Consider the following 22,505-nt stretch of genomic DNA (forward strand, 5'->3'; position numbering starts at 1 on the left):
ATTAAGGAAAGTTGTTTATACATCCATTTGATATACCCTCCATCCCATAAATGTAACTAAGGGCATAACAAATATAATAAAATTGTACCTAGCAAAGGGAGAAAATGTCTCCTTGTAGTCCACTCCCTCTCTTTGGGTGAACCCTCCCACGACAAACCGCTTTTAACTAATCAATATTGCCATTAGCAACATGCTTGATTATGTGCCACAACTTTTATATGTTATCATTGTTATGCATGAAAATTCGAACAAGTTCAGCCTACAACCTATACAAATTACCTTATTAGACATGAGCACTTGTCAATTCTCAAACTCCACTATAAAGTCCTTATCCTCCATGATTGAAATTGACAATAAATTCTTCCTAACACTTGAAATAAACAAGACATCATCAAAATCTAAAGAATTACAAGACTCGAGCTACAAGGGAATAGTACCAACTACTGCTACTAAGTACTTGCCATCATCACGAAACTCAACCAATACTCCTAAGTCCTGCTTCTTCAAATTAGAAAACAATTGTCAAGTTGATGTCATATGTCGTGATGCCCCATTGTCCACATACAGCTCATCCCTTGGAATCACGTTGATAGAAAGGAAAAATATCATCAAGAAATCCTTCTTGAACTTCATACAAACTCGTTCATTTGAGTTTCTGCAAAGACTAGCACTTGCTTCTGTTTTTGCTTCCCTCTACCCTTCTTCATTCCCGAAATTTGTGGTGCATAATGATTGTGCTTATGACAAAAAATAACTTCATTTTACTTGAGTCTTTTCCTAGCTATGAGGTTGACTCCTAACTCTTTCCCTTACCCTTGTCAAGTCCTTTTACTATGCCCTTATTTGATTGACCAAATAGAAATAGGTCATCACCACCCCTCTTGTTGGCCTTTGACTTCATCCAAGGCTCCTCTTGGATATAGTCATCCAAAAGCCTCTCAAAGTTAGAAGCGCAAATACCTTTGACAAATGGTTCCCATGATGCTAGGAAACCATTTAGTGCCATGTTCACTAGCTTTGCATTTGCAACCTTCTCCCCAAATGTTGCAGGGTGATCATGAATCTATGTGATTTTCATAAGGTAACTGGTGATTGTGTCTGATTAGGTCATCTCTATGGATCTAAGTTTGTTCTGCAATATCATCTTCCAGTTTATGTTCAAACTTTGGAAAAGATTAACCAAGGCATTGAGCATCCCTTTTTCCATAATCTTCTTGGATACATGAGGGATCAAATGGTCCTTTATGGCATCCAAAGATCATCGATTTGGCTTCCACTTCCTTTTTATTGTACGCTGCCAAGTCCTACGTGTCTGTAGGTGGAGGCACAACATCACTGACAATATCTCAGAGATCATTCTCTTTTAGTAAAAGTATAACCCTCACCTTCCATGTTAATAAAGTCAAGGCACCATCCAATTTGTCCTCAAAGAGAGGCTTGTTGCTGCCATCTCTAAGATCTAATGCAAAAACGTCCCCGTCAAAAACTATAACATCAAAACTATCTTACTAAAGGTCCTTCCAAGCAATATATTTACTACTGCAAATCCCTAAGAATCTCAATCAGAGATCAAGCTCTAATACATTAGGAAAATTTCAAGCCCTATGTGACTAATGTCCTTGCGAACTCAATAAACTTAGTAGATTATTGAAATTAAATCTCAAACATCAATAACACAAGCTAAAAATTAAAGATTGAAAACATGAAAATCAATAGTCTCATGGCAACTATATGTGCCCATAAAGCCTCATTGTGCATCTTATGCATCAAATAGGATTGCAAGACATGTGTCTCATGCATGTCCAACTCTCAAGTCACATGTCTCCCCACAATGGTCACTGGCTAAAATCTTATGCATTGGCATCAATCCTATCCATTGGATTCTATCTTTTATGAGGGCATGGAATCAGAATTTAATTATTAGCACCAAGCCCTATATGTAACTCCATGGTGGTTACATTGAATGTTGAACTCCTTTATCATGACCCTAGGAAAAATGTGCCCTTCACTCAAGCAAAATCATTAATTTGGCATGTTATGTTCTTTTAATCTTATTTTAATGCTTTGAGAGTGATATTCGTGATGAGGATCCCAATATAGGCAATGATTTTGATGATACATAGTTATTTGTTGAAAGCGTGATTTTTTTGAAATCTAGAGGTCGTCTAGACTCTAGAGCCTCTTTCTTTATGTATTTTTGCTTCATAGACAGAGTGCACTCGATGTTATTTTGGTTATATGCACCCATAATTGATATCTATATATATATATATATATATATATATATATATATATATTATCCTTTTCATATTTGTGTATAGTGGTTTGGATTCATATGGATGCACATGTATATATGACTTTTTTCAAAATTTGAATATTTTATGGATTTTTTAGTCAACAAGTTTCTTGGTTTGGTCTAGTTTTGGTTCTGGTTCAATTCACATTTTTGGGATTGACCAATTCGTATCTAATAACACTGCTTCTAAGAATGATGATCCTCTTGTGGAATCATCTACCAAAGCAGTAGATGCAGCACATGGAGTGGATCATTAGAGGGAGCAAGAGGAAAACAAAGGCCCTAATAGTTGTGGCAATGCTAAAGAATTTTGATTATAAGTTCTAGGAGCTATGAAATTCTTCTACCTTATATGTATTTGCTATCGGCATTTTCATCTATCATCTTTATCCAGGGAATATGTTTTGATGGCATCAAATAAGGAAATTGTGTGTTATGCTACTATATGTATGATAGTGGATGATGCAATGTATTTATCTTTTCGAATGATTCAAAAAAATTTCATGTATATATTCCTTGTGCCCTCTTGTGGGGGGAGGAGGGGGTGTCTATGTGTCTTGTGTCAAACACTAGGTGTTTGAGTTTCAAATGACTTAAATTGAAAGTCAAACAATATGGAATATTAATTATTTTGATACTTAAATGGAGATGAAGAATGAAAGCATCTTTGACATTCGTAAAACTGACAAATAACTCATACCCCAACTAACGACATGTAATTCTATATCACGTTGCATATGAATTGGTCAGATCGAAGATATATATCCTATAAGTTTACATGGATCACCACAAAAAACTTTCAATAGATGCAATATAATTAGTGAAACTTTGGCAAACATAAGCTCTCTGAAAAGAAAACACAAGACAAACGACTTAATTCACTAGCATCTTAATTGCTAAGAATAGAAACTCAAAACCTTAGAGATGATGTATATGGTATGTTATCTTCAACAAAATGAAGTTTTAAGATTCAAAAGACGTGTGTTGAAAATGTAACTAGTTTCGGTCTCCATAATGTAACTCAAATGTACTATTGAAATCTTTATTAAATTCATTACTATTATTTTATTTTCTAGTTAAAGCATGTTCTTCATGCTTGTCGGGTTATTTGAGTCAAAAGAAAATTTGCCGTGAGTCAAAGAAATATTATCGAGTCAAAGTACCATTTGGACTATTTGTAAGAAAAAGAAAAGTCATTTTATTTGAGTCCATAAGTCAATTTTATCGGCCCTCCTAGACAAGTCGGCCTAGAGAAACAATTATTCAACCTCCTGGACTTGTATAAATACAGTGCAATGTGACCTCATTCACCACCAATTCATCACTTCGATTTTTGTGCCAAGGAAAAACCAGCAAAGGCCAAGAAAGAAAGAGCAAAAATCAAAGGAAAGAGAACAAAGGTCAAAAGAGAGAGAAAATCGAGATTTTCTGCCCTAATATTGTTCACACGTGTGAAATTTCAGAGCTGCTACATTGGCAAAACTTCAGAGATACTGCAGGTCCAAAAATTTCAGAGTTTGACCAGATTTTGAGAGCATTGACCTCATTGACTTTGACTTGATTGAAGAAGGCTTGAAGGAGGGCTAACTTGGGGCTTTTGTAGCAGTCTTGGTCTCGGTTTTTGGGTTTTGGATATCATACTTTGATCTGATTCTATAAAAACTTCAGAGATACTGCAGGTCCAAAAATTTCAGAGTTTGACCAGATTTTGAGAGCATTGACCTCATTGACTTTGACTTGATTGAAGAAGGCTTGAAGGAGGGCTAGCTTGGGTCTTTTGTAGCAGTCTTGGTCTCAGTTTTTGGGTTTTGGATATCATACTTTGATCTGATTCTATAAAAAGAGGATTCGTTTGGGTTTTCCCCTGGCTTGGAGCCTACATCTTTGTGTTCTTTGTCTCTTGTGATCTTCATGTTTTGTAATTTTTGGTAATTGCTTGATGAAGAGAAGATAATATAAGTAATAAAAGGCCAACAACATTCACAAGTAATTATCAAGTAAGAGAAATCTACTCTAATCTACAAGCATATTGATTTCTGAACAATGTGAATAATCAGCTCTTAGAGAAATCATATGAAAGGCCCAAAATGTTTAAGAATTAATGGTGAGTTCTAGGGAAGAATGGATACACAAAAGCATGATAATCAATTAGGTAAAAGTGTAGATAGAGAGATATTCAGAAAATAACACTCCAAATGGAAATCTGCTTGAGTGGCAGAACTTTCTATTTTCCAATGATCCTGACAGTTGTGCAATGTGTCTAATAATCAAATTGTCTTTCAAGAACATAAATAAATACGGACAAGACTTTACAGTTACCAATAACATGCCTCTCTCAATAAAAATGAGTGTATTTCCTTAAGAATAAGAAAAATATCAAAATGTAACAGGAATTCAGCATTTCCCGTTTTAAACTAAGGGAAAAGAACAATCCAAAAAATATTATTCTGACAGGAGGCAAGGGCAACTTGAATAATACCTCAAGAAATGTGTCTGCACTGTTCTTTTGTACTGAGAAAGATGGATCTAGACTCCAAGGTGACTTCCATCCAAGAGGAGACCCGAGACCTTTTTCAAGGCCAGATGCACTACCCATTCTGGACAAATTACGAGGAAATGTTCAGTTCTCTGCTTTGGTTTCATAAAGAGATATACCAACTTGAACATTGATATAGATTAAAAAAAAACAATTTAGATCGTTACACTTAATAACACTAGTTTACAACTTAGTACTCACAAATTAAATAGAAAAATTAACTTGATTCAATATTGTTACACAAAATCTTATCAGGGTTAAACAATATATCATGACAAATAAACATAGAAATGTAAACTATGGCTCCAAACACATCTGGAAATAGCGATGGCTATAACATTCTAGCACAAGACTATCCTAGGGAAAATAACTATCCTTATATAAACTATACAACTGATGAATGGAAGATGCAATTACAGTCTATATTGTGCATGTTAGTCAATCATAATCACATCCATAACGACTTCACTCTCTTAGCATACTTTCTCCTCAAACTATTATAATCACTGTCATATCTTCTGGCATTTAACATAATATCATTTGTAATAGTATTGATGGCATGTCAATTCATTGATGTACCTAGCAGAGGTTATCTAATCGTCCATTTGACTTAATAGTACACACTTGCAATAGTTTATGACGCCTATTATTGTTCACTTAATAGTACACACTTGCAATTAGCAATTATTTTATATCTTGTGGTTGAGTGGTTCAAATAAGTTTTCCAAATACAAAAAAAATTATGCAGATACAACTACTGATATCGATAAGTTATCTTGATCTTGCACCTAAAACTTCTTGTTCACTGATAAAATTATATACTTCTTAGATGACAACGATGTAAAGCATAAAGCAGTATAATTGAGGATAATTTTGCACGGTTGATAGGAGATGACTAAAAGGTGAGAATAGGCATAAGCCCACTGACTGGAGGAAGTGAAGCATCAAGACCGTCTCAAGGGATAATTAATCAGTTATATACCAGAGACATATTCTTTCTATCAAGATGCATTTGACAGGACAGAGCAAAGGCTTGTGGAAACTTGGTGATGCCAAAATAGCATAGCAGCAAAGATGCAGAACAACTGTTCAATCAAGGGCACGAATATTGGTATAGCATGTCATCCATTTTTGCAGACACGAATCTTCTAGTAGACATTTCTTGATCCCAGATAGTCATCCTTCACCTGCATTCATTCATCAATTTTGGGCATCCAACATTCAATGGCCTTCCATAAAAAATTCGCTGTCTCATACATACAGGCTTGCAGGTAATAGACCTTATTTCTCTTTTACGTTTGAAATTTAAACTAATCCAATTCCCATCCTAATATTCGCTGAATTTCAAATTAATCTTTCGAAACCACTGAACATGATGACTTACACTATAGATTAACTATTGTGTATATATGAAGCGTACTTTGCTGTGTAAACTGTGTACCTGAAAATTTGATTTTCAGCTAATGTTCCTGTTGTGATCGAGTAGCTTTCAGTGCTGGTTATGTATGTTGATTTAACATGACATTGAGTAGATTTGGCATGTAAATAGAAGCTAAGAGGGCAGATTTGTGGCTGTAACATATCTACTATTTATAAGCTATTTTCAGATCTTCTATATGTTGGGTATTGTGCCCTTAGGGTTGGAAACATATTTCCTTTGAAGTACAATTGTCCGGTGTTTATTTTGGGGAGCTGCCATATATATTTGATTGGATAGAAGTGAAATATATATTGCTATAATTTATATTTCAGATTCACCTCTAAGGCTGAAAGTTCACAGAAATAGATTCAAGGAACCTCAAGGTTGAGCTGAAATTTCTGAATTCGCATTAAGCAAAGATTTTTGAAATTTCCACGTGGTATTAGAGCTGATTTGACTGAGATCACTCTCTTTTTGAACAGGGAGATGGGTATTTCAGTTGCTCCATACTCAAGGGAGATGGGTGTGGATATGCCTTACTTATTTGGTTGGATAGAAGTGAAATATATATTGCTGTAATTTATATTTCAGATTCACCTCTAAGGCTGGAAAGTTCACAGAAATAGATCCAAGGAACCTCAAGGTTGAGCTGAGATTTCTGAACTTGCATTAAGGACAGATTTTTTAAATTCCCACATGGTACTGATTTGACTGAGATCACTCATGCTGAAAAGGGAGATGGGTATTTCAGTTTTTCCGTACTTAAGGGAGGTGCCTAGTGAACTTGGCAAGTAGTTCTTGAACCCTGGAAGGGTGATCTGTTTGCTTTAAGGTGTGCTTCAGATCTGCTTCCAATTTTACACCTTGTATGTGCAGGATCCAAATGCCTTTGGAAGCAATTAAGGTTTGGGAGCATGTTGAGAAAGAGATTGCTACAGCTACCAATCCAAAACTGTTGGCCATGTATAACAAAAATAAGGCCAAGGCAAAGAGAATATTTTGATTAATCATATTGCAGAGAAGAACACAGATAAGCATATGTATGATGTTTTGGTTAAATTATGCTCAAGTGAGAGTGTCTCTTGGAAGAAGCTCTTAAGAAACAAGCTTTCAGCCATACACGAACGAGATACAGTAGTTAGCTACTTGGCCAAGATACCTGAGAAGAGAGACTAGTTGACTACCATAAGGACACAAGTGGTAGATAAAGAATCAATGCACATTATCTTGAATGGGTTTGCTTCATCATAGAAACCCTTTTCCCAAGAAGTTTGTGCTCATAAGAATTATCATCTTTTGAGAAAGTTTGGGGTGTCTTTGTGCAGAAGATACAAGGTTAGAAATTAGAATTAAGAAAGGAAACAAGAAGGGTAAGAAGAAAAAAGCAAGCCAAAGAAAGCTAAGAAGGATTTGAGTAGTGTCAAATGTTTTAGGTGTCACCAGAAGGGAGATTATGCCAAGCAATTCTAGAAAGAAGAAAGGAAAAAAGGCAAACCAACAAAAACAGGCTGCAGTGAGTGTAGGTGTTGAAGAAAGCAATGTGGAAAAATTCGAAGTCAGGATTAATTCGGCAAGGGTCCAAAAGTTGAAAAACTCGGCAAAGTCGGGAGTTTTTCGAAAAAGTCGGCAAAAAGTCGGCAAAATTAAAAAAACACAAAATTATTCATTTTTTTTTTATTTTTTTAACATCTAGAGTATCCACAACATCAAATAAATGCATATCCACATAAACATGTAAATAAAGCTAATATATAATATGTATACGAAGTCTAGTGCTACATTACATATCAAAATAGTGAATCCACTCCTGAATTTTGAGTCCTGTCCGAGTCTCAAGACTCAAGAGTCAAAATATCAACAAAAAATATAATAAATGTACATCATGAGTCATCTAAAAGTCATCAAGTAATCACTAATCAGTCACTGAGATCCTCTTCCCCTTTTACGGGAATAGGGAATGGCTTTGCCTTTTCCTCTAGAGGAAGAAGACCTTGCCCCTGGGGATACAAAATGAAATGGACTCAATCGTCCTCTAGAAGCTGATGGAAGAGGTGGCCTCTGTGCTACGCTGCCGCTGCTGTTGCCCACCCTAGATGGTGTCACCTCCTCCTCAACATCCTCATCCAGCTCTGCTACTGCCTCCTGACCCTGATGTTGCTCCGCCTCCTCCTCCTCTATCTCTGGCTCTCCCTCCTCTACAACTGCTACATCCTCTAGATCCACACCTAACCAATCCGGGATCGTGTCCAAGATTGGCCTCTCAGTCTCGACTCTCCATGCAACAGTGGTATCAATATTCTCCAATGAGATGGCTTCCACATCAGTAGGTTTCTGAAGTTGTCTCACCCACAATCGAAGATTGTAGTAGATGTATACCATGTCATTGAGGCGTTGGGATTCCAATCTGTATTAGGGTCATAGATTGTAAATTAGTACTTAGAAAATTTAAATATTAAAATTAATCAAACGAATTCAAAAAATTTAATTTGAAATCTTTTTAGTTTTTACTTGTTGTGCTTTTTGGAGTGTATTTTGTCAAATACACTCCAGTTGCGCTCACACCCAGAGGAACTGCATGTTTGGCTGAGCACTAGAATGGCAAGCTTTTGGAGATGGGGTACTCTGGCACCATAGCTTGTCCACCAAGCATCTACAAGTTAAAAGAAAAATGAGAAACATAAAAAAACATTGAAATTCTAAACTTGAAAGTTTGAAACAAACTAAAGCTTACTTGGCATTTTGGTCGTCCTATTCTTAATAGCCATGTTAAAACCAAATGTGCCACCTCCCATCCTATAGACCTCCATTTCTTTAGAAATCTCCTCACGTTCTTGCTCAGATGACACCATCCTCTCGACACAAGTGAAGAATCCATCCATCACCTCGGCATCAAATCTGAAACCACAAGCATAAGAAAATGCAGGGTTGAGGTAGACACCTGCAACATGAATGGGGCGATGGAGGGTATTGTTCCATCGCTGATCAATCCCTCTCCATATGACCTGTTGTTTCTCTAACCCCTCGTCTCCCTTATCTGCATAATAAGCACGGATGGCTTCTTTGGCCCTATCCATGGCCTCATACAAGTAGCCCATTGCGGGCTTCTCTCCATCAACCAATCGAAGAACCTTTACCAAAGGTTCTGAAATGGCACACACCTCCTCTACTCTTACCCAAAAGCTCTGATCATATGAAACTAGTCTGCATATGCCCTCTGCCTCCGGTTTGCGGCTAATAGATAAAGAACGCCAATCCGCTGAGAGAAACATGCTCTTCACCTCCCACATAGAATTCAATAGAGACTGAAGAGATATGGAAGTAGTGGCAAATCGTGTAATGGCAGGCCACACCAACTCTTTGTTGTTGGTGAATTTTCTCATCAAGCTAAGCACAGATGAATGATTATAAATAAATTTTGTTATGCTCTTGGCTGATTCAACATTATCCCTCACAGTAAGAATTTTACCTATATCCTCCAACATCAAGTCAATGCAATGAGCAGCACAAGGTGTCCAAAACAAGTTAGGATACCTCTCCATAAGCATCTTGCCAGTTGCAACATAATTTGCAGCGTTGTCCTTTATGACTTGGACAACATTGCTTGGGCCTACTTCCTGAATGAAGAGGTCCAACAACTCACATAATAAACGTGCATCTTTAGTGTGTGCAGATGCATCAACATATTTCATAAACATTGTCCCATTGGGACAACTAACCAAGAAGTTAAGAAGGGTCCTACCCTTCTGGTCAGTCCAACCATTTGACATGACTTTGCATCCAGTGTGCTCCTATGATGCCCTAAACTCTGCCAATCTAGCAGTGCACTCAGTCTTTTCATCTTGAAGAAGAGGCCCTCTCAATTCTGCAAAGGTGGGGGCTTTGTACCCCGGGCCAACGACAGCAACAACATCAAACATAGGCTGGTAGAATGGGTTTGTCTTGGCAATGTTGAAAGGAACATCACTCCATAGAAGACACCTACTGACCAACTTGTCAGCTTCTGCCTTTTCCTTTTTTTTCATTGATGATCTGATCCCAGGTTGTGAACCAGTTGTTGTTCTAGGAACAAAAAAAGATGAGATAGAAGGATGAGTACCCATGGGTGAGGAAGGTGATGCTGTTGTAGAAGCACTGCCACTCTCAATTCCCCCCACTCTTGAGCCCCCTACAAGTTGTTTTGTTATTGCTGCCCTGGTGTCTTTTCCCCCTTCTTTATCCATCAATGGTTGAATGGCCCGTCGGATGATTTTTGGAGTTGTGTTTTTGCAAAGTTCAACATTTTGCCCCGGAATTTGCCCCAAATGGAATTTTAATCTGTTGATGCCTCCTGACATATGCTTGCCACACAACTTGCAAGTCAAATACATTCTATTGACCCCCCCAGTTTCGGGTGTAGCATCAGGCTCACCAAACTCCCACATAGAATCCAAAATCCTCGGCATTTTGTTTTAAACTTTGAGCTGGAATTTAAAGTTTAAACCTGGGCACAAAAAAAATTGAAACAAATTCAAATCAACAAAATATAATTAGTAATTTGTATTGCACTCAGAATTTTCAATTTAGAAACAAATTAATAAATTTAAAATTTAAATTACAAATTTATAGTGATTTTAAATTTTAATTTTTAAAATTTTTAGACCCACCGAAGTTCGAACAGTGAACACCTAAGCCATATATATTTATTATTATATGTTAACATTGTGGGCTCAATTTCTGAGCTAGCATTCTTCAAGTGGGACTGATATCCTTCACCAAAAGGGGACTGATATGCTAGAGTCTGCATTGCTGAGTTAACACCAGGTTCCTAATAACTGTACCTACAGCCTACCTCACTCAAACTGTTCGATGAAAGTTCTCTGGAGTCTGAGACAGATTACACAAAACTTTGGAAAATTTATTGGGTATTTACTATTTAATATATCTGGAGATGAGGGTATCAGTTAGACCCACCGAAGTTCGAACAGTGAACACCTAAGCCATATATATTTATTATTATATGTTAACATTGTGGGCTCAATTTCTGAGCTAGCATTCTTCAAGTGGGACTGATATCCTTCACCAAAAGGGGACTGATATGCTAGAGTCTGCATTGCTGAGTTAACACCAGGTTCCTAATAACTGTACCTACAGCCTACCTCACTCAAACTGTTCGATGAAAGTTCTCTGGAGTCTGAGACAGATTACACAAAACTTTGGAAAATTTATTGGGTATTTACTATTTAATATATCTGGAGATGAGGGTATCAGTTATCACCGTATCTTACAATGGTCATAACTTATAAGTATAACTCATAAGTTGTTAACACTGGCTGAATGACCTTAAGTGATAATAGGACTCCTAAATATTAGTACCTTGATATGGTAAGTGACATTGTTTGACATGGAAATAACCTTGACCTTGTTTGATTTGGCAATACTTTTGTTATGTATGGCAATGATATATATATTATAAACAATGACATAAGACAGAAATTCCTATGCTCATGTGAACGATATGTAATGGCAAAATGCTCTCACAACTGTGGTATATATCAGTGAAACTTAACAATGAACACTGAACAATTATATAATATACAGTGTACACATTGCACAATACATATACGCTGTTATTTGGATAATGGGCCATGGCTTTCCGCTGCCCGTAGGGCCGCAATGCTCATTGCGCATAGCCATGTATGTAATAAATATGAAATATATATATATATATATTATATATTATATATTAATCATAATATACGTCACTTTTAAGTTTTAACTTTTAAGTTTTAACAACGTATGGTCTACCGTCTGAGGCTCTGAGCAGTGAGCATACCTTAAGTTCTTAACCTTGAGGGCCGAGGCTTGCGGGCTCCTGTTGGCAACGTTGCAACTGGAAAATGCACACCGAAAACTTAAAGTTGAAACCCTCGGGCCTCGATTCTCCATAGCGCGGATTCAGAACAAGCAAAAAGACAGTGAAAAATTAAATGAACGATTTCCGGCTTTTTATGCCCGCTGCCATAAATTTTATAATGCAAATGATTTTTTCAATCGTCCCGATTAAATCGGGATTAATTGGATTTTATCGCAATTTTTTCGTTTTTCAAAAAATCGTCAAAAAGTCGGCCGATATAATCGTTTAGGCCAAAAAATCGCATTTTTAGGAATTAATCCTGATTTTTTCGGGACTTTTTCCACACTGGAAGAAAGTGTAACTAGGTTCGGTCTTCGTGACATTGTAATTATGATTTTGTAAAACAAGAAAATGAATTTATTATTATTCCTTGCTGCATGGGTTTCATGAGCAAGAGGTTTATTTTATAGATGGCTCCCATTGAGAGCCTTAGGATGTCAAAGAGTCAATGTCATGCTCTTCTTGAGCATATATGTAATGAATATAAGTCTACCTAGTGACTAGATTAGCCCTCCAAGACAAGCACAATCCTCTTGAAAAGAGCAGCCAACAAAACGATGAAGAAGAGCAGCTATGTCGGCCTCAAAATATATATTAATGTCAAGTTGGCTCAAATAATAGACACATCCTTTCACTGTGACATGTCGGCTTATTTATGGAGACAAAACCACTATAAATACCCTGCTGGGGTCACCACAGGAAACATAGATTCAAATTTCTCTCTGAACTTCGTATAGGTGCAGGAAGTACAGGACAATTGCAGGAAGAGTTTCAGATGTCATTCTTGGACGCTCAGGAACTATGGTTGGGTACAGTAGGGTGCATCTCGGATACCTCTGCAACTTCGGATGGCACAGAGAGTTACAGGAATCTCGGATGGAGACAATATTACAGTTTTTCAGTTGCAGAAAGGGTATATGGTTCTCAGAAGGATATTGCATGAGTATATACTCTTGGCATAAGTATTACAGTGATGTGTTCACAGCATGACAGTGACAACGATGTTTCGGATGGTCCTTATATCAGATTGATATAAAGACAACTTCATGACTATATGAATGAAGAAGAAGTTTATATAAATCATGCCAAAGGTTTTGAGGTGCATGCACATGATACTCATGTTTGCAATTTGAAGAAATACCTTTAAGGGATGAAGTAGGGACCACAAGCTTGATACTCTGGATAGATGGGTTCCCACTAAACTTGAGGTTCAGCAAGACTAATGTTGATCCACATTTTTATTATTTGTATAATAAAGTTGATTAGGTTGTCTCAATTATGTATGTAGATGACTTCATCATTACAGGGAGTTCGGATAGCTAGAGATGGGGTGCAAACAAAAAACTGGCAAATGAATTTGATATGAAGGATATTGGTCTATTATGTTATATTTTAGGAATGGAGGTTCAACAATGTCCAAGAGAATTCTTCATTGGGCGAGAGAAGTAGACCCTAAAGATATTAGTAAAATTGAATGAGGGACTGCAAACCCCTAGCCACACCCATGTCCCCAGATTTGAAGCTCACTTGTGAGTATGTTGATTCAACTAATCCTACTTTGTTCAAGAAGTTGATTGGATCATTGATATGCCTTGTAAATACAAGGATGAAAATTACATGGATGACTCGGTCATTAAAATCATTGAAGAAGTAGGTGTTGATTGTTGTGTGCAAATTATCACAGATAATGCCCCTGTTTGCAAGATTGTCCACATGATTGTTGAGACTAAATATCAACACGTATTTTGTACACTTTGCATTCTTCATTCATTGAATTTGGAATTTAAATCTATTGGTTTTGATGTCACATAGATGGGAGAACTCAAATTATACCACGCCCTCACAATCTATAAAACATCCACAAAAATCTATAATTGTTGATGATTGCAAATACTTGGTTTGCCTCCTCATTCGTCATGCTTAAGATATTGAAGGAGGCCAAATGTACCCTTTCAACCATTATTATTTCAGATTATTTGACATTCTTGAGAAAGCAAGATGTAAATGCTCTAAAAAGGGTCAAGGGTACAATGTTAGATGATTGTTGGCGGCAAAGGGTAGATCTTGCAATTATTATCATGAACCCTATCATTTCTTTGTTGAAAATTGCAAATATGGACCCGAGCATATTGGGAGACGTTTGATGAAGTATGGCAAAGGTATACCTTACCATTAAGATTGCAAACCCTATTGTTTCTTAGTTGTGAATAGTCAATATAGCCCAGCCCATATTGGGATACTTTTATGAGGGGTGGAGCTCCATGATTGAGTTTATCTAAGGCAATTAATTTTGATAATGAGTATCCAAAGAATAGGGAATCCATACAAATCTTATTCACAACCATACAAGATATTATTGTCAATGGCTGGGAGTAAAATTCCCACGCCTTTTCGTTGCTTTACCCACTTGCCGAATTCATAGAGATCTTGTTCACGACCATAGAATGTTCTCCCTAGACGAAAATGACCTCACATGGATAAGGTGGTTTTAGATGAGAGAAAAATTGCATCAAGCAAATTACTTCCAAGATAAAGCCACCTTGACAAGGTGGATGGGGTCTTTGACAAGTTTTCCAATTCCATTGAGAAATTTAAGCCAATTAAATTTGATAATGAGTATCCAAAGAATAGGACATCTATAGAGATCTTATTCACGACCATACAAGATATTATTGTCAATGGGTGGGAGTAGAATTCCACGTCTTTTTGTTGCTTTACCCACTCACCAAATTCACAGAGATCTTGTTCCTGACCATACAATGTTCTCCCTAGACGAAAATGACCTCACATGGAGAGGGTGATTTTAGATTGGAGAAAAATTGAATCAAGCAAATTACTTCCAAGATAAAACCGCCTTGACAAGGTGGATGGGGTCTTTGTCAAGTTTTCCAATTCCATTGAGAAATTTGAAGGTTATGATGTGACCGTACTATCATAGAAAAGAGGATTAAGAAGCCTTATGCTTGGTGGGAAACACATGAAGCAACATGCCATGAAGATCCTCTCTAAGATTACTTCACCTTCTTGTTGTAAGAAGAACTATAGCATGTGTAAGAATCTATAGACCTTGAAGAAGGGCATGCTTGAGTAGTCTAAAGAAAGAACAAAGGTATATGTATTCCTTGATGCAATGGGTATGTATTCAATGAACCAATCTTAGAGCAGCCTACTTTTGGTGATGTTCAATTTATATATATATATATATAAAGAGAGAGAAAGAGAGAGAGAGAGAGAGAAAGAGAGAGAGTATTAATAGCATATGTATATTAATATATCTACTCTACTGACTTTCTACTATCTACCTTGTATATGTGTTCGAAAGGCAATGCTAAATGCACATTACCTTTGGTTTGTCGTCTAAATTCCAGAACATGTCTTTCATCAAGATAATGCTTTAGCCATACATAATTTCCTAATCCTTACTATTATACAATTCGTTACAGCTTCACAAAGGTACAGACAAATGTGTTGCAACATTTGTATATAAAATAAGTTATAATAATGCATCTAGTTTTGGTTACTTGCCACTTCTCTCGAGGCATATCTGCAATTCAAAAGTATTTAGAACTAAACCTATAATATAAATAAACTTGCTTCGATCACTGTAAATTGTAAGTCCTATTTCAAGAGTCATTTTTGCTTTAAACACTAGTTTAGTAGGGATAGACTTCAATATCTACCTACATTATCCCAAAAATATCAATGCATATTTTGTCGTCAAACTACCTATGTTTTTCTCAATGTTCACGATAATGAGAGCATTGATAAGGTTCCACCTTGGATGGTGTGCCTTCATTCCCCACACCTATATAATCAATATATTTTTTGGTACAAGAACATTGTAGTGAAAAGTTAGATTTCTTATTTACCGAGATTCATAGAAGATTTCTACAAATATATATATATATATATATATATATAGAGAGAGAGAGAGAGAGAGAGAGAGAGATAATTTCTTATTTACTGAGATTCATGGAAAATTTCTACAAATATATATATATATATATATAGAATAAGAAATAATTGATAAAATGATGATTACAATGAGCCTTCTCTGAGGTAAGAGGTGTGTTCTTTGACCTTTCATTGATCTATTTATTATTATTTAGCATTTATTATATTTATTATAATTACGTTTATTACATTATCGCCCCCTTAAGGAATGCTCTATCCTCAAAACATAATAAATTGGATTCTCTCTAGCCAAGCATGTTTCCTTGGTGGTGTTGATTGGAGTATAGCAGTAAGGGTTCTACTTGCCTAGGTGCTAAGGCTAGTAGAGAGACCCACAAGGCCGCCATTCTAGAAGAATAATAATTTATTTAACTATTACCTAAAGTTGAACTGAGGGAAAATTAAAAAAATCCTAAGTTAACTTAGGATTTAATCTCGGCCCTTCATCACAATCTAATCTCAGTGGTTGAAAGTGACTTAAGAGTTTGGGTTGAAATTATAAGAGGAGGTAGAGCGAGTAAGTGGCGAGTCAATTGAGCACTAGCCGTGTGTCAGACCAGCGAAGAGGGAAAGACTAGGGTTCAGCAGATTCCAGTGATTCAGCATCCAAGAGATAGAGATCAAGTGAGGGTTGAATTGCCTCAGCTCAAACAACCTTAGCACAACATTCTATTCGCACATGTGCACAGAGAGAAGAACTTGTGTGTCCATATTGTTCACACGTGTGCACAAATAGCCAAAACCTGCATAGTCGTATAGCAAATCAAGTGCGTGGAACAGAGATCGGTTTGTCTCAGAGCTAATTAGTTGTTTTCCTATGGTGAAAGGGAAGTTCTCCCTTGTTGTAATTTTCCTGAAGAAAATCATCTTGCTGAAGATAATAAAAGACACACAAAGTTGCGGGTTTTCCTTGTACTTGGGGTTTCTTCGGTATATCTTGTGTTCTATGTGTGACATATGTTTGTCTTCTAATTTATTTATTTCCATTGTGCATGCTAAGTTAGAAAACTTAGTGTATTTGCAAATTAAGTTTCCAATGCAGCAGTTCTTTGTATTTCTGGTTCTTATACTAAATTTCTAATCAGTTACTGGATTTTAAGGAAATCTAACAAGTGGCATCATATTTGTCTGTCGAGTTGTAAGGGCTTGACTTCATTCCTGCATTGAGTGTAGACGAGACCCCTTTGTATTTTTGCATCATGTTTTAAAGTCTTTTGACCTGGTTGTTTAATGTAAAACCTTGATGTTTCTTCGTAATATGTGTTCTTTGCTTTTGATCCTGTATGTTTGTTTGTGCCTCTTTCTTTTTTCATTATTTATAATTCATTCTTCTTGAGAGTCGAACTTTTAACACCATATAATTTATATTGTTGACTTTGCCAATTAAACTCCATGAATTGTTCCTCAAGGTTGGTGTTTAAGTGCCCAAGTACATTAACCAATATGCACCTAGCACCATATCTAACTCATTTAGGGGTACAGAGTAAAATCCTATTTGTATTTGCAATTCTTCTGTTTGAACTGAGATTTTGTTATTAAGAAAAAGGGTACCAAGGAAGTGTTTCCTAGTTCTATTGCCTTTGGCATAGGAAAACACATGAGAATATATTTTTAGTAAGTGACTTTATGATTTATTAAAGTGACTTTATGGGGTGCAAAAGTACTATGTACTTTATATTTTCCTAGTGCTATTGCCTTTGGCATAGGAAAACACATGAGAATATATTTTTAGTAAGTGACTCTATGAGTTATTAAAGTCACTTTATGGGGTGCAAAAGTACTATGTACTTTATATTATTAAAGTCACTTTTAAATTGACTTTATGAGAAAAAGGTACAAGGTACAAAAACAACATTAAAGTGACTAGGGAGCTCATTAATGAGGGAGGAGACATAAAAATGCTAATTTTTCAATGTTCTATGTTGTAACAATCACTTGAGACAATTTCTTCTTCTTTAGCAATCACTTTATCCAATTATTTTCAATCACCCAATAACAGTGAGCAATTGTAGATAGAACAGTAAACCATACACAATAGAATACAGTCAAAAACAATTAAGACACAGAGATTTTTTAGTCAAAGACTAGGGGAATACCCCAAAAGGGGGAAAACCTAACCAGATTATTCTTCTATTAGATTGTCATCAAATGTTCAACAAAGAGATACATGATCCAAGTACATCAACAACTAGTCAAATGTCAAAGCCTTGACTATCCCAATCAATAATCCAATATCCAATCAATTATGAGCATAAGAGCCAAATCTGGTCAAACTTCAATTCTACAATTTTCAGTGAAAGTCAACAGCAGTCAACGCAGTCCTAACCAGTCCTCGGAAAATGGTCAAATCAGCTTCAAAGAGTTCAGTCAACCATTCAAAGAATGTGGCCTTCCCTGCTCAGTCAAACCTAGTCAAAACAGTCCATAAATCTGCCTCTGAAACCCTGTGGAAACCATAGTCGTACATCTGCAGTTACCACTGGTCAAAGCACATAGAAAATTTCAGTCGCAGTCACAGTCAACTCAGCCTCCCAAAACAGATCCAAAACCAAGCCAAACGAAGGCAAAACTCTCCAAGTCAACGCAAGTCAAACAGTCCCAAAAAAAGTCAAACTCGGTCAAATCAAATTGCCTCTCTCTCCTTCACACGTGTCAACTCGGACCCTGCAATTTCAGACCAAATCAAACCAATGAAGATGAATGAATGTGTGATGTGATGCCTCCAAATGATGCCAAGTGAAGTGTACTTATATGTGGTTTAGGAGGCCAAATTTCTCCTTTAGGCCAAGTTGTACTTTTGTGTTGACTTGGACCAATAATAAAATAATAATTTTTCCATGTGCAAATTAAATTCTTCCAAGGGCATGTAGGGTCTCCTTAGGGTATGTAGGGCTTCTCCAAGGAGGGAATTGCTCCCTCAGCTGCCAATTTTCAACAAAAAGGGGGTCAAATGGGAGATTAGATCTCCACCCTTGATCAAGGAGATCTGAGATCTAATCTCAGCCGTTGATCATAGGGATATGGTTCTCTCATCCTAATGAGACTGAAAAGGAGGAAAAAGGCAAGGAGGCTCTCATTCTTCATGAGAAAAGTTGGAGAAGAGGAGAAGAACTCAAGAGGACAAGCTGAGAAAGCATTTGCTGAGGCAGAGAGTAATCTACAGCAGGGAGAAGACTAACAGGCCCAAGTTTAAAAGCTAAAGGAGGAGCACGCAGATTGAGGTACAGTTGTGAAGAACCAGCACAATTTTCTAGGAATCTTCCAGCATGAATTTCAAGGGTATCAGCACAAATTTCAGCAAGGTGTCAGCGCAATAAATGTTGGCCTAACAGACCTGAAATTCAGGGTTTTAGTTGCAGGCTTATGGCACGCAGTTTGAGGAACAACAGAAGTCTGACAGCACTGAACAGAGAGATTCTGAGGCCTGAAATTCAAGGAACAGAGGTCTGAATCTGTCACAATTTTCGAGGGAAGGCTTTTAGTCCAGTGGCATGGTTTTCTAAGCAAAGAAAGCTGAGCAGAGGCACGAAAATCCCAGCAGGATTTCCTGATCTTTGGAACTCAGTTTGAGAAGAGATTTCCTGAACTGTGGCTTGAATTTCTAGAGGTGGGTGCACGAAATACAATGGGAGATAAGTACCTTGATGTAATTTTAATGCTGTAATTAATTCTCTGAGAAAGGCAAATAAAATCTCCTTCTAGACTGGTTTTCCCCTTGTGGGTTTTTCCAGGGTCAAAGATTGACCAAAAATATTAGTGTCTAAATTGTGTGTGAATGCTTGTATAATTTCGTATCAGCTGAAAAGTGAAAGAGTAGAGGTGGCCTGTTGTGTTTCTTTTGTAATTTATTTTTAAAGTTTATATATCAGCATATGTGGGTTGTGGCCATTAAACTTGATGCATAAAACCAACTGAAACCAGGGTGGGCTACAGACCTTAAATTTTCTACATTTGTGCTATAGTCTTGATCCCTTAACCTTTTTGTCCATCGATTTTGTAAACTATGATGTCCTTGGTGGGACACACAAGTTTATTTGTTTAGAAGCATTGATGCCCATAAAGTTATGATTACTGCTAAAATCTACCAAGACTTTTTTGTTTCTACTTTTTATAGTTCCTTTAAGTGTCTTAGGTTGTAATTTCCTAGTCTTGATTGCAAGTGGAATTATAGGTTTTCCTTCATCTCTTCCTAAACCAAGATCTTATCATCCTCTGTGAGATGAGATTGAATACATTTTGTAGTTATTTCTTGTATTTAGTCCTTTTGAGTAATAGCCTACTTTTGAGACACATCATCTTCATTCCTACTCAATAGTGTGCATGAGATTGATGCTTGTGATACTTTTGGTAGACGACCCTTGCGACAGTAAGAGAAAGGTGCAAATGACACTTGCAAATTCGAACGACATTGCAAGCGACACATGTCAGAGCGAAGATAACATGAAAACGACACTTATTAAAGTGAAAATAAGCAAAAGCGACAGTCGTAAACATGAAAGCGACATTTGCGAAAGCAAAGGTGCGCAAAAGGGACAATTAGAAAACCTCACCGAAATAGAAGTACAATCACAACCAAAAGTGAGACACTGTCAATTGAAAGTGTGCACTCATTGTTGACATAGGTTGAACATCGCACAGGCACTGTCTTGATAAAGACTTAAACACTTAGTGTAACATAAATCGATCATGAAGTGACTATTGAACGATAGATCATTAGATCATCAGTATGCTCCAAAATTCACATGTAGGCAAAAATTTTGGAGGGTGTTGATCACAACATCAATAACTGAATACATTTTCTGGGTTCAGTGCTTTTAATTGCTTCCCATCCACTATTCTATAGTAGTGTAATGACATGTCTTCACATCTACGCCCCAGGAATCCAATTTTTACCATATTTACAACAATAGCTTTCCTTCTTTTCTCTCTCTCTCTCTAAGTGATGATATTTAGTAGTGTTGTAATCACCTGATGCATTGTAATTGGTTGTCTCCTTCAAGAGTCGGAAAACTAACTTATATGGAGAATTGAGCTTCATTTGTATAATCATTAAATGTTTCAATCTATCATAAATAAGTGAACCCAATAAAGGCATCATCTTCTTCATCATCAAGAAATCTCTTAAGAAGATCTTCTATGAACATTTACTAGTTGACGGATAAACCACTTGTTATCTTTGACCACCATGTGAACCAATCATATATATTGCCCCCTAATTTCTAAGTATAAGGATGCCAGCGTTATTTTTTCCGGTTTATTAGCAAGTGAGTTCACAGAAAAAATCCCTTCAATTATATTAACCCATACGATAGCTGTTCCATTGTCTAGTAGATGATATTTAGGTACATCAAATTTGATTTTATTTAGAAAACCCTTGTTATCTTGATATCTATTGTAATTGGTGGTAATGAACATGTCTTTCATAGAGATCATGCTCTTAGTTGTATAATATTTTGTATTCTTAGTGTCATAAAGTTACACAGTTTCACAAACATACATACAACCAAAATGCATCATTTGTATATAAAATAAGTTATAATAATATGTGTAGCTTTGTTTTCTTGCCATTTCTCTTGAAGCATATTTATAGTTCAAAATATTAGAACTATATCTATAACATAGATAAACTTAGTTCCTGGCAAATATGGTGGAATTCTGCTACGGATGAAAATCACAGAAATATCCCTTTGATCATCTCTTGGGGCATTTGGCTAGCTCGGAACAAGGGCATCTTCCAGGACATCATTCCCTCGCATACCCTAATTGTTGTTGAATGTGCCTCTATTTTTGCTCAAATCCCTTTGCCATCTCCAAACAAGACTCCTAGGATTGTTATAGAAGAACAGATCAGGGTTGGCTTACCTTGGGCATACTTTGATGGTGCATCCGACTCTCAGAACAAATGTGGATCAAGGCTAGTTATCCATGTCAATAACCAAAAAACTTACCTTGGGCATACTTTGATGGTGCATCCGACTCTTAGAACAAATGTGGATTGAGGCTAGTTATCCATGTCAATAACCAAAAAAAATTGAAAGCTTCGGTGGGCCTTGGCTCAAGATCAAACAACTACGCAAAACTTCAATCCTTGAAATTATTACTGTGTTGGCTAGTTATCCATGTCAATAACCAAAAAACTTTGAAAGCTTCGGTGGGCCTTGGCTCAAGATCAAACTACTACGCAAAACTTCAATCCTTGAAATTATTACTGTGTTGGCTTATTCATATGAGGATGGGATCGGTTCAAATATTTGGTGACTCATTAAATGTTATTAAATGGTTTTGATTCCAATATTAGAAGAAATCTCACATTTGAAACAGAGTTTTTATCTCATTATTATTTGCCACATCTACAGGGAGCGGAATACAGAAGCAGACCTCCTTTCTAAGGAAGGTTTGCAACAGG

At 36.6% G+C, this 22,505-nt stretch overlaps 1 protein-coding gene across 1 annotated transcript in view; it reads right to left on the minus strand.

The window, feature by feature from the left end:
- LOC149153445 (transcription factor MYB3R-1-like) overlaps positions 1–22,505 on the minus strand; it is a 130,768-nt gene that overhangs the window by 38,793 nt on the left and 69,470 nt on the right. The window contains exon 9 of the mRNA XM_089441539.1: positions 4,776–4,893. Coding sequence (XP_089297665.1) covers positions 4,776–4,893 — 118 coding nt within the window. The remainder of the gene's footprint in view (positions 1–4,775; positions 4,894–22,505) is intronic.

Source organism: Pinus tabuliformis, chromosome 9, assembly GCF_031772625.1.
Source record: "Pinus tabuliformis cultivar Carrire ecotype Pingquan chromosome 9, CPIR1, whole genome shotgun sequence".
Classification (NCBI taxonomy): domain Eukaryota; kingdom Viridiplantae; phylum Streptophyta; class Pinopsida; order Pinales; family Pinaceae; genus Pinus; species Pinus tabuliformis.